Here is a 12,932-nt window from a genome sequence, read left to right on the forward strand (position 1 = left end):
GGAGACACAGATAGTTGTGACAACAAGTAAAAGTGTAATCTGGTTAAGGAAGCAGCTTTTTTACCTGGACACCTTCCTACTCTGCTAGATATTTTGCAAATGTACCCAGCTCAAATTACTGTTCCATCATGCAGATCCACAGAGGGTAATTCTTCATCAGCTGCGGTGATCTCAAATACTGCAGCAGTCTTACACTTGGTTTTCCTGCCTGTGTTATGCAGAGATGAGGCTAAAAAATCTTAGTAAGTCCCCGTTCCCGACTTGTGGTCAGAAGGGTGTTTTCTGTCAGATTTTGCCTTGGATTCACAGGTGAGAAACTGTGGTTTTGCTGAATTCTGTGATAAGCATTTCTCTTTTCCAAATGTCAGGAAATACAGGAGGGAAGGAGAATGGTGGTAACGAAAAGCGGTACGTAGAAAATGACAGGAGGAAATTGAGCACCACAATGTGTTGGTAATTCAGCTACAGACTTGGTTGGATCGGGATCTTATTCAGGATGCAGGGAGTGAAGTGTGCCCTGATTGCGTGCAGGAGGGAGAAATACGTGGGGCTGCATTATTCATTATTGCATTTCTGAAAACCTCCCATTAGCAAGTCATCCACTTAAATACGTGTGGAACCACACAGGATGTGCAAGGAAGAGCTGAAATGGGCATATCCATCACAGAAACTCATTAGGAGTATGATTAATTGCCTGACTGCAAGGGCAAGTTCTCTTTCTCTTCTTTATATTTCAGTAAGCAGATGTTAGCTGAATTTTTAGTGAGAACAAGGAATGGAGGCTTGCAGTTAGGATGGAAGCGTTTTCCTGTCCAGGTAGCTTATAAAATGGAAATATTTTATTGAGATGCCAAATACATGCCTAGATTTCCTTTGCCAGGTTCAGTAAGTCTGGGAGGGGATTATCTGAGCTCACCCTGTCCAGAAACCATCACAGAGCAGGAGTTTTCCTGTTTGGGGTGCATTTGCAGAACAGGAGGGGTTTTTGCAAAGGAATTGAATGATGTGTGAATTCAGGCAGCAGCTATGCAAAGCTGCAGTTTGGCAAAGGAACGAGGCTCAGTGTTAAACCAAGTAAGTGCATGACCTGAACAAGAGTGTTTTGAGAAGTATTGGAGACTCAGATGTTTGGAATCAGCAATATGTAATTACCCTGGGAGGGGAGTCTCCTTCTGTATCTACCATTTCTGGGATAATGAAATGAGAAAGGAGAGTGTGGCTGGAACATTTAGTGGAAACAGAGCAGCAAGAAGTCCGGGGGCTTTTTGTAGGGTCTGAGAATTCGTGGAGAGTAGCTGTTGTGAGAGGACTCCTTCCAGGAATTATAGAAGTTTCTAGTCACACAAAGGAGGCAAGGACTGAATTACCAGCAAAATGGAAATAATGTAAATCAGCATGGAATGCCAGACAGATGACAAATCTTTCACCAAACTAGAGAGCTGTCTGAGTTCTGAAGTTGCTTGACCTTCATGGTATTCCTTGGTAGAAAGAGTGTAAAAAATGGATTTTCCTTGTGCTTTTCACATTTATCCCTTTTGAAGAGCACCACAAGGTCTCCCCAAGTGTGGAATTACACGAGCAAGGAAGGAGAAGATGGCTCTTCAGAGAACTGGCAAGTCTCTGTCCAATTAAAAAAGTGATTTAATATGAATTAACAGGTATAGAAAAGCCTGCTGAAGTTCTGCTTATGTGAAATACTGAGCCAGATATTGTCCCCAGTCACATCTTCCCCTGCAAAACTGCTCAGGAAGGGGGAGTGCAGTGGTCCTGGGAATGGCTGTCTTTCCAAAGCACAGTTTGAAAATAGATTTCAAATCTGTGATTTCTGTAGGGAGGGCCTCAGTGGGTTCCTGGCTGTGCCAAAGCCTCCCACAATCAGGGCACTTCATCATTCCTGACCTGTAGAAAGTATTGACACAAAACCTGCAAGGACACAGAGTAGAGACATCCCAGCCTTCATTTAGTGGGCATCTCTAACAGGAATTTTGCAGACAGAGTTTTATGTTGATGACAAATGAAGTCTCCTGCCCTGGAAGCTGAAATGTGCAGAAGAGCTTGGGGGTTTTTGTAAGGGAGTGTTTGACTGTGTGTACTCAGGAAATGCAAACAGACTGACCTTTGGAAGGGGAACCAGGCTGCTGGTAAAGCCCAGTAAGTATCTCCTCACCAAGAACAGACTGAATCTTTGAGGGTATTTATTAGATCTTCCTTAGAATACACAAGGGAAAAGCTTCTTTAAAACTTGAAGGAAAGAGGGCATGGGGGAGGAGAGCACATTCTGAACAATCAGCTTCTAACAGCTCTGGAACTGCTCATGTGCTGAAAATCTGTGAATGTATTTGTGTTGTGGAGCACCTCAGTTAGAGGAACGCTCCTGGGGAATGTGTCCGAGATGGGCATACATTAACAGCCTTTGTTTACTCAGAAGATTAGAGAGAGCTGCTTTCTGGGACGTGGGTTTGTATCTCTTACTGGATTCCATATCAACTAAACAAACACGAATAATTAGGACCTTAGATTGGTTTTCACTGGAAATTTCCAATTAATTTTTCTTTGCCTCTTTCTCTAATGGGTCTGGTCAATTGCTTACCTTCTGAGCTTGACAAGCTGGCTGATCTGCCTGACTCTTTCTTTAGACAGTGAGAAGTTTGAGAAGCAGCTCTGACAGTTGTTTAAAAAGTGGTGGAGATTTCATCCCCTTGTGAAACTCAAACAGCGAGTCCTGGCTGATAAAGAATGAGGCTTTTCTCCTTTACCATTTTTGTATAAAGGTTGATTTCTGTGGGATAATTGAGTCCTCCTGGAAACTCACCTTTGGGAGAGGCACAAAACTAATTCTGAAATCAGGTACATCTGAAAACAAATAGTTGTTTCACATTATAAGGGCAAGGCTGAGATTCTCCTTTCTTCTAAATGTTACAAAAATTGTCCAAGAACTTCAACTACATTATGCTAATAGGGTTTGGCTTTCTCCTGCATTCAGAATTGTTTGTGTCTGGAAAGATCAGAGGTATACAGTGGGCAAAATATCCTAATTTAGACTCCAATGGTTGTGACAAGGGTGGCATCTGCTTTCCCCCCTTGATCTCTTTTGGAAAACACAGATATTTGTGTGGACCCAAAGTTGTGTGAGGTTTTTGTAAGTGAGCGTGTCACTGTGTGAATTCAGGAGCTGGCTGGAAAGTGACCTTTGGGAGTGGGACACAACTGAGAGTGAAACCAGGTAGGTGGAAAACATGAAGGGAGTTATGGATGGGAAACCCTCATTCCTCTTTCCAGGAAAGCATTGGAACAGCCATTAAAATTCCATTGTTTTTTTCCTTCTGAGAGCAACTGGAGGTTGACCTTGCATCAGAGGATGCTGCTCTGCAGGGCTTTGCTGGGCTTTTTGTTAAGGCAGGAAATGCTGTGTGAATTTGGCTCTGGCTACAACAAGCTGACCTTTGGCTCAGGGACCAGACTCTCCATCCAGCCCAGTGAGTGAGCGGCTTTCCTGGGTGTCCTTTGTCCAAAGTCCTGGAGGTGCTGCAGGACAGGGAGCTCCCAGCTCTGGGATTGTGCCAATTGCTCTGCTCTTGGCCAACAGCTCCAAGTGCCCCTGGGCTCAGGGGCTCCAGTGCCCCTGTGGCCAAGGAACGGCTCAGTGCCTGAGGGTTGCAATCTCTCCCAGGCAGCAGTTCTGGGCTGGGGCTGTGCTGGGGCTGGCCAATGAAAGCAATGACCCAGCTGGAATGGACAGCACGGCTTTCAGGGCTGGAACACCTCTGGCACGGCAAAGATGCCTCCTGGGCTGCAAATCCGGGCTGCTGGGAAGGAGCCCTGTGTCAGGGACCCTGATCCAGGCTGGTTCCAGGGGCTCCTTCCCTTCCCTTTGGCCATTGCAGAGCAAGCAGTCTTTGGGCCAGGGATCCTCAAGTGTTCCCTGAGAGCTGAGGGGGAGCTTCTTCCCATCTGTGCCACCTCTAGTGAGCACAGGCAGAGGCAGTTATCCGCAGGGATTTGCACAGGGAGATGGGCTTTGGGCAGAGAGAGGCCCCAGGAGGTCTCTGGGGATGTGTGTGGGTGCTCAGAGCCTCGTGCAGGGGCAGCTCCAGGATGGATCCCAGCCCTGCAGCAGCCCCTGAGGGGGCTGGATGGAGAGGCCCATTTTGTACTGAGCTCTCGCACTGTGTGACTTCTGGAGGCTGGGGAAAGCTGACCTGGGGGAGTGGAACCAGACTTCTCATTGTCCCAGGTGAGTTGTGTCCCCTCTGAGCCAAGGGGGGCTCAGCACAGACAATGCTGAGCTCCAGCTGCACCCAGAGCAGTGCAGGCGCTTTGGGGAGAAATCTGGGTGCAATTTCACCCCAGCAGTTCTGTCTGGGGGCTGAGCTCCAGCAGCAGCAGCCCAGGACAAGCAGGCAGGAGAGAAATGGTGAACTGAGCCCCCAGGGAAAGCAAACCTGGGTGCTGAACTGGAAAAGCCCTGGCCAGAGGGGCTCTCAGAGCAGAGCAGAGCAGAGCAGGAGCCAGCTCTTTGGGCACTGTGCTGGACAGTGTCCGTGCTGCCAGGAAAGGACAGGGATTTTACAAAGTGCCTGAGGAAGGAATTCCTGGGGTTTTCTCTTTGCCTGCTCTGGCTGTTGCAGTTCCCAAGGCCAAAGGCATCTCCTGGGCCAGGGCTCATCCCTGTGCTCCCAGCAGGAGCCCAGAATGGCTGAGAGGCAGCCTGAGCCCCGGGCTCCTGCAGGAGTGTCTCACACTGGGTGTCCCCAGCACAGCCAAACTCCAGCTGGGGCCAGGGACAAAGCTGCATCTGCTGCCAGGGACGTTTGCTGCTGCTGCTGCTGCTGCTGCTGCTGCTGCTGCCCTCCAGGCTGCCTCCTCTGGCTGCATTCCTGCTGCTCTGCACCCTGAGATGGGAAAGAGAAGTCAGGGCTGTGGGACAGAGACACAGAGGATTTGTGTTTGCCCAGCTGTGGCAGGGCTGGGCACAGCCCGGGGGAGAGCTGCTGCTCTCAGGGGGCTCCCGGGGCTTTTTGTTCGGGCAGGAAATGCTGTGTGAAAGCACCTACAAGGTGACTTTTGGCTCGGGGACCCGACTGTCCGTCCAGCCCGGTGAGTGAGCAGCTCGCCTGTCAGCCCCCAAATCCCTGCCCTGCCCTGGGAATGCTTTCATGCCCCTGCTCCCCTGGCACCTTTGCACCCCTGGGATGCCTTCTGTGCCAGCACAGGCTCTGGGCTGCCCTCAGCGTGCTCTGCCAGGGCTGTGCCCGCACACAGGGAATCTCCCCTCGGGCTCTGTGGGACCATTGCAGAAGTGTCCCCTGTGCCCGGCTGGCACCGTCCTCGGCAGCCCCCCAAAGGCTGCCGTGCCCAGGGCACAGGAGAGCCCTGCTGGGGTGCCTCTTGTTCCGTGATTCCCGTGGCATCAGCTCCTCCCTTGGAGCCGGGACAAACCCCGGGCTGGGATCTTGTGTCTCTCAAATCCCGGTTTAAGCCTCGGAGGGCGATGCAGGAATGCGCCGGGCACTAATGTGGGCTGGCAATGTCGGGGAGCCTTTCTGTCAGCACAGAGAGCCCTGTGTCCTCTCTCTGGCCATGGAAAAAGCCGTGAGCTGCTGTGCCAGGAGGGCTCCAGGCAGAAAGTTGTCTTTGGCAAGGGGGGAAAGCTGCGAGCCCCAGAAATCTCCGAGGTGCTGAGAAGTGCCGGTGCCCTGAGCAGCCCTGGCTGCTCCTGCAGGGGCTCCAGCTCCTGGGGGCAGCTCTGGGGGAGCCTGGTGTGTGCGGCACGATGTTGGCACAGCTCAGGAATTCCTGCTTTCCCTTGCCTTTCGGGGCTCCCTCCCAGCTCTGCTGGGAGAGCCAAATGCCCGTGTGGCAGGGCTGGGCACAGCCCGGGGGACAGCTGCTGCTCTCTGCAGCCTCCCGGGGCTTTTTGTTAGGGCAGGAAATGCTGTGTGATATTACTTCTGGCTACAACAAGCTCACCTTTGGCTCGGGGACCCGACTGTCCATCCTGCCCGGTGAGTGAGCAGCTCGCCTGTGCCTCCTGCATCCAAAATCCCTCAGTGTCCCCTGAGCTCCGTGTGCACACTGCTCTTGGGTTAATGACAGCCTGGAAGGAGAACGGGGATGCTGCTTCATTCATTGCTGCTGATGTGAAGCTTCAGCAGGGTTTCTGAGATGGGGAAATTCCCCAAAATTCCCCCTTGCCCAGGGAACTGTGCTTGACAACTGGGTTCAGGGATGGATTTTCCCTTGCTCTGGGGAGCAGCAGTGCCTTGGAGCCTCTTGGATCTGACAGCTGGGCAAGGGCTTTGTCCAAAGGCATCTGCAGGGCTGCCAGGGACAATCTGAGATTAAGGGTGTCCAAAATTCCACAGTGCAGAGAAAGCCACCCATTCCCTGAGGAAAGGGATCTGTGCTTTCAGTGGGATCCCATAGACAGCCAGTGGCTTGGGAAACTGGGGTGAAATCTTAAAGTAGTTTCACTGTGTGTTGGAAATTTTCCTGGATGCTTTTTGAATTAATACAAGTGGACAAACCTAGAGGGAACAGGATCCACTTTCCTTGCTTTAAAATCTTGGGAAATTACCTTTCTTTCCTTTGGGGTTTGTTTTTGGAGTTGTTTGTTTGTTGGTTTGGGGTTTGGTTGGTTTGTTTGTTTGTTTATTTGTGGTGGGGTTTTTGTTTGTTTTTTGGGGTTTTTTTGTTGTTTTTTTAAATCCCTCAATGATTTTAGGTAACTATTCCATGAGAGGAATGCTGTGGTGTAATGACTGCTCTAGACAGGCTTGAACGACTGCCTGGCTTCTCTTTTCTTCCCCTGAAAATCCCAGGCTGCAGAGCAACTCCTGCAGAAGCTAAAGCTGGATTAGGCACTGAAATACCCATGGCCCCTTTTTTCCATGGAGCAATTTTTGGCTCAGTTTTCAGTGCCTAGCTCAGACAACCTCCGTTTGTGGCTGTGCAACTGAGGGCAGTTTTTGTTGGCTCCTTTCTCACTGTGTGAGTGATGGCTACAAAGTGATCTTTGCAAAAGGGACAGAGCTGCTTGTGAAACCAAGTAAGAAACAGGTTTCTATGGATTTACCTGGTTTGTGGTGGGTGTAGGCTTGAACAGCAGAAGGGCTTTGAGCACCATGGCTTGGGAGCACCAGGAAGCAGCTGGGTGAAATGATTTCAATTCCTCTAATCCTTCCTGGCTTGTCTGTGCACCTGGGGTGTGGTGGCAGCTGGAGACAGTGCCGAGAGGATGGAAACCCGGTTCCTCTGGGAGCAGGGCTCCATCAGGTCCTCTGCCCACACACCGTGCTCCTGGTGCTCCCCTCTCTTGTGGCCACTCCAGCACAGGCAGGCTCTGGGGCAGGGATCCCATCTGGGGATGTCCTGGCAGGCTCTGCTGTGCCAGCGCTGACTGCAAAGTCCACGGGCTCCTGGTTTCTCTGCTGAGGAGCTCCAGCAGGTTCCTGGCTCAAGGGCCATTTGCAGAGGTGAATGTCCTGCAGTGAAAGCCCCAGGGGAGGCTCTGACACAGTGAAGCTGCAGGAAATGCCCAGCCCAGGGAGCCAGCTCTGCTCACAGATGATCCCTGTCTGGAAACATTGCTGGCTGCAGGACTTTGCTCCTCAGGGAATGCAGAGGCCCAGGCTGCTGCTACTGAATCAGTGACCAGGAGTGATGGAGGTGCAGGAGCTGGGAGGGGAGGAGTTGCTGTGTGAGCCCAGCATCGGCCCAGAACGGTGCCTCTGGGAGCAGGAGGTGCTGGGGGAACGTCCTGGGACGGGAAAACCCAGCCCAGAGGAGCGAGGACAGGAAAGCTGCATTCACTGCTCTGATAAATCCTCCTGGGGCTGTGCTGGAAACTCTCCTTGGCTCGGGATGGAGCTGGAGTGTGTGTGCCCGGAGGGACAGGACAGACAGGGCTGGGAAGGACACGTTGGAGGAGATGGATTCAATCCCTGGGGAATTTTGCTGTCTTTTCTCTGGCCTCAGCAAGGCCATGAATTTCCTCCTTGGCTCAGCCCTGCCAGCCCCTGCTCTCTCCTTTCAGCCCAGCACACAGAGCTCCTGAGCCCTCTTGCCCGGGCACAGACAATTCCTCCCGTGGCACCCAGAGCTCCGGGAATGGGGCTGGGAGCTGCCGGCTCTGCCTGGCACAGCCCGGGGAGCTGCTCCTGGGCTCGGCGGAGGAAAGGAGGAATTCCCGCTGCTCCTGGTGGCACCGCCGTGCCAGCTGCCATCCCTGCCGTGGATGGCATTCCCCAGACGCTCCCTTCCAAGGCTGCAGGGACTCTTGGCTCCCTGTGCCCGCTCTTGGTGGGCAGGAGCTGCTGTGCTGCAGGCTCCCGGAGGAGCAGGTGGCGGCAGAGCCGATGGTTTTTCTCGGCCTGGGCAGGGCTGGGTGGGCTCAGGGCAGTACAAACTGCTCCTGGGGCCAGGGTCACGCTTGCCTTTGAGGCCCAGCGAGGCCAGGAGCTGCCCAGCTGGGGCAATTGCTGAGCCCTGCCCTCCCTTTCCACCTCCCCGAGCCCTTCCCTGCAGCTGGCAGGAGCGGGCATCACCGGGGCAGGGACACAATCTGCTGCTTTGGCCCTTCTTGCCCAGCAAGGGCATCTGGCTTTGGGCTGCACAAAGTGTGCCCGGCTCCAGGGGCCAGCACGGCTCCCAGAGCCACCTCTGAAAGCCCCAGCCAGAGCTGGGCAGTGCCCAGGAGGTCCCTGCACAGGAGCAGAGCCCCTGGCTCTGGGAAAGCCTTGCCAGGGCTGGCACTTGTCTCCCGTGGCTGCTCCAGCTCAGGGAAGGCAAAGGGAGCAGCTGCTGCTCTTCAGACAGGGGCTGGGCAGTGGATGTCGCCTTGCTGCAGGGAATGGCACTGGAATGGAGCCCGTTGTGCCAGGAAGCTTTGCTGGGACCTGGACCTGCAGGTGCTGTGTGCCTGAGATCAAGGGCAGGGCTGGCAGAGGCGTTTTTGCAATGCAGTGTGTCAGGGTGTAAATGTGGCAGCCAGAGTCACTTTTGGCAAGGGCACGGTGCTTTCAGTCCTGCCAGGTGAGCCAGCCCTGGTCCTGGAAAGGGGAATTGCTGCGTTTCTCTCTTGCTCTTGCTTGTTTGGAGGGGCTCAGGTTTGGGAAGCACAATGTTTGCAGCCCTGCATTGCCCAGAGTCCCTTGGATTTGGGGTTCCCACGGGGCCCCCTGCCCTCTGCTCCGTGCCAGCATCAGGATCCTTTGTTGCAGAGACTCTGGTGCCTGGAAGCATTTCCAGGAGGAGGATTTGCTCCTTAGGGAAGGTGCTGTGGGTGTGGTAAGGACACGCTGATGGTGCATCAGTGCAAAGGAGCAGAGGGAGGTTTAGGGGAGAGAAAACGAGAGATTGATGAGCTTGTGCTCAGTGCTGGTGTGTGCCTGTGGCAGGGGCAGCTCTGGGATTGTGCCAAATGCTCTGCTCTTGGCCAACAGCTCCAACTCCCCTTGGGCTCAGGGGCTGCAGTGCCCAGGCTTCACTTCTGAGCTTGACAAGCTGGCTGATCTGCCTGACCCCTTCTTTAGACTGTGAGAAGTTTGAGAAGCAGCTCTGACAGTTGTTTAAAAAAAGTGGTGGAGATTTCATTCCCTTGTGAAACTCAAACAGTGAGTCCTGGCTGATAAAGAATGAGGCTTTTCTCCTTTAGCATTTTTGTATAAAGGTTGATTACTGTGGGATAATTGAGTCCTCCTGGAAACTCACCTTTGGGAGAGGCACAAAACTAATTCTGAAATCAGGTACATCTGAAAACAAATAGTTGTTTCACATTATAAGGGCAAGACTGAGATTCTCCTTTCTTCTAAACATTACAAAAATTGTCCAAGAACTTCAACTACATTATGCTAATAGGGTTTGGCTTTCTCCTGCATTCAGAATTGTTTGTGTCTGGAAAGATCAGAGGTATACAGTGGGCAAAATATCCTAATTTAGACTCCAATGGTTGTGACAAGGGTGGCATCTGTTTTCCCCCTTGATCTCTTTTGGAAAACACACATATTTGTGTGGACCCAAAGTTGTGTGAGGTTTTTGTAAGTGAGCGTGTCACTGTGTGAATTCAGGAGCTGGCTGGAAAGTGACCTTTGGGAGTGGGACACAACTGAGAGTGAAACCAGGTAGGTGGAAAACATGAAGGGAGTTATGGATGGGAAAGCCTCATTCCTCTTTCCAGGAAAGCATTGGAACAGCCATTAAAATTCCATTGTTTTTTTCCTTCTGAGAGCAACTGGAGGTCAGAGCTTGACCTTGCATCAGAGGAAAAAAAAAAAATCGTTATGAAACTAAACATCTACTTGAGAGGCTGGATTTTCCTGTGCCATTTGTGTCACTGAGAGCTGTGACATTTTTGACTCGTTTTCTTCACTGCTGCAAGTTCCCAGAAACCTCCCAGACCTGCAGACCTCTCACTGTGCTTTTATTTCCATTGTCCAGGGCCCAGGCAATGTTCTCATTAATTCCGAGAGGCTGCAGCTCCTCCTCTGCTGGGAAAACTGGCTTAGCCTTTGCTCTGCTGCTCCTGCTTCTGGCTGCAGAGAGGTTTCCATCCAGGTTTGCTCTCCTGGATGGGAAAAAAAAACCAAAAAAAGTTGGGCTGTAATGGAAAGAGGTTGGAACAGGCAGGGTATTTTTGGTTTGGGGAATCAAGAAATGTGTTTTGAAGCTGTGCAGGAAGGTTCAGGAGGAGATCTCTGCTTTTAATGCTGATGGAAGAATTTTGCTGTGGGGTTTCTTTGCATGGATGAAGGAGAAGTCAGTGGCCATCTCTGTCCAAACTGAACAAGACCATAAACTAGGAAAAATCTTTACAAGAAATGCAGTTAAAATCGCCAAGGAGTTTACATGGGTAGACCAAGTTCAAAAGAATGTCAAGTAGGACCTAATTAGATAGGAGAGGGCAAAAAAGGGTTTTTGTTTTGAAGGCAAACACTGTGTGAACAACTATGGAAACAAATTCACCTTTGAAAGCAGAGTGCAGCTAAGGGTAAAACCAAGTAAGGCTCAAACCAGTTTCTGCTAAATATTGTAGCTATAAAGAGAGATGCAAAAACTCATTGTAGTGATAAGAACTGAAGACAAGTCTACTCCAGAATGTGCTCAATCCCCCTGTCAGTGATCTCTGCCCTTCCTTTCAGATGTCCAGTGTGGGGTCCTGACCACTTCTGCTCAGGACATTTTGTGCCACGGCCACGCCAGCAGGGGTTGATTTTCTCTCTCAGCTTGAGGGTGAGTTTGTGCTCTTGCTGAGCTGAAAACTGCCCTGTGAGCTGTGGCACAATCTCACATTGGCAGAGGGACACAACTTCCAGTTTCAGCTGATAAATTCACCCACTTTCTTGTTAACTCCTTCCATGTGGGGCAAAACTGCCTCGTGCCCAGCGAGAATTTCAGGATCCCCTTCCTGGGCTGGTGGTTCTTCAGTTCTGGGGTTCCACATCACCTGCTCTTCCCCAAGGCAGGCTTTGGCTTTGGGCAGAAAGAGCAGTGCTCCCAAACTGTGGCAATTCTAGAAACTGAGAATTTAGGGGCTTAGTATATAGTAATACATGTGAGTCAAGATGGAGGATTTTAGGTGTTGTCTCAGTCATTCTTTTGCACCTTCTTTTTCGTTCTTCTTTATGGGTTTAGGTGTTTGTTTGTGGTTTTTTCTTTGTAATTGGTTGCTAGAGTCCGCATTGCAGACTTCAAAGAGTTTATTCATTGGGTTTAAAATTAAAATAATTTAGGTGGCATTTGATAATTGGACAAGTTGTCCAGGATTTGCATCCACAAGCCCAGGAGTGCTCTTGGCCCCGCAGGCTGTGGCTGAATCCCCCTGGCATCCAGCACTGCCTGCTGGGCTGTGGGTGAGCAGTGCTGCCAGGGGCTGGGGAAGGTTTTTGTTAGGAGAGGAAATGCTGTGTGAACCGAGGATCAGGTGTGGACGCGCCTGCCTTCGGCTCTGGAACCAGACTCACTGTCAGGCCACGTAAGTCCAACGCCGCTGCTGCGCTTGGTGCTGTGCTTGAGCTCATCCTTTGGGCGGCTGCCAGCAGCAGCCTGCCTGGGGCTTTGCTCCTCTCTGTGTGCCCAGAGCCAGGGGTGGGCTTTGCTCTCAGGGAGCGTCCAAACCCAGCCTTTATGGCTCTGTGTTTGGCTGGGATGAACCGAGTGGCCACGCGCCCGCTGCCCAAGGCGCCCGCTGCCCAAGGTGCCCGCTGCCCGCGGCCGGGCTGTGCTGTGCCACTGAGCCCAGGGAGGTCCCCAGCCCCCAGGGGAAGGCACTGCCTCCCCTCTGCTGCCCCTCGGAGCGAGGCCGTGGCTGGCCAAAGCCTGGGGGAGAGGTGCTGCTCTGCAGGGCTTTGCTGGGCTTTTTGTTAAGGCAGGAAATGCTGTGTGAATTTAACTCTGGCTACGGCAAGCTGACCTTTGGCTCAGGGACCAGACTCTCCATCCAGCCCAGTGAGTGAGCAGCTTTCCTGGGTGTCCTTTGTCCAAAGTCCTGGAGGTGCTGCAGGACAGGGAGCTCCCAGCTCTGGGATTGTGCCAATTGCTCTGCTCTTGGCCAACAGCTCCAAGTGCCCCTGGGCTCAGGGGCTCCAGTGCCCCTGTGGCCAAGGAATGGCTCAGTGCCTGAGGGTTGCAATCTCTCCCAGGCAGCAATTCTGGGCTGGGGTCTGCTGGGGCTGGCCAATGAAAGCAATGGCCCAGCTGGAATGGACAGCACGGCTTTCAGGGCTGGAACACCTCTGGCATGGCAAAGATGCCTCCTGGGCTGCAAATCCGGGCTGCTGGGAAGGAGCCCTGTGTCAGGGACCCTGATCCAGGCTGGTTCCAGGGGCTCCTTCCCTTCCCTTTGGCCATTGCAGAGCAAGCAGTCTTTGGGCCAGGGATCCTCAAGTGTTCCCTGAGAGCTGAGGGGGAGCTTCTTCCCATCTGTGCCACCTCTA

The 12,932-nt window shown here is 52.3% G+C and overlaps 1 protein-coding gene across 1 annotated transcript in view; it reads left to right on the forward strand.

Annotated features, from left to right (window-relative positions):
• LOC120763919 (M1-specific T cell receptor alpha chain-like) overlaps positions 1 to 12,932 on the forward strand; it is a 144,122-nt gene that overhangs the window by 108,483 nt on the left and 22,707 nt on the right. Inside the window, exon 4 of the mRNA XM_040087550.1 lies at positions 5,966 to 6,005. Within this exon, the coding sequence (XP_039943484.1) occupies positions 5,966 to 6,005 (40 nt within the window). The remainder of the gene's footprint in view (positions 1 to 5,965; positions 6,006 to 12,932) is intronic.

Source organism: Hirundo rustica, chromosome 27 (genome assembly GCF_015227805.2).
Source record: "Hirundo rustica isolate bHirRus1 chromosome 27, bHirRus1.pri.v3, whole genome shotgun sequence".
Classification (NCBI taxonomy): domain Eukaryota; kingdom Metazoa; phylum Chordata; class Aves; order Passeriformes; family Hirundinidae; genus Hirundo; species Hirundo rustica.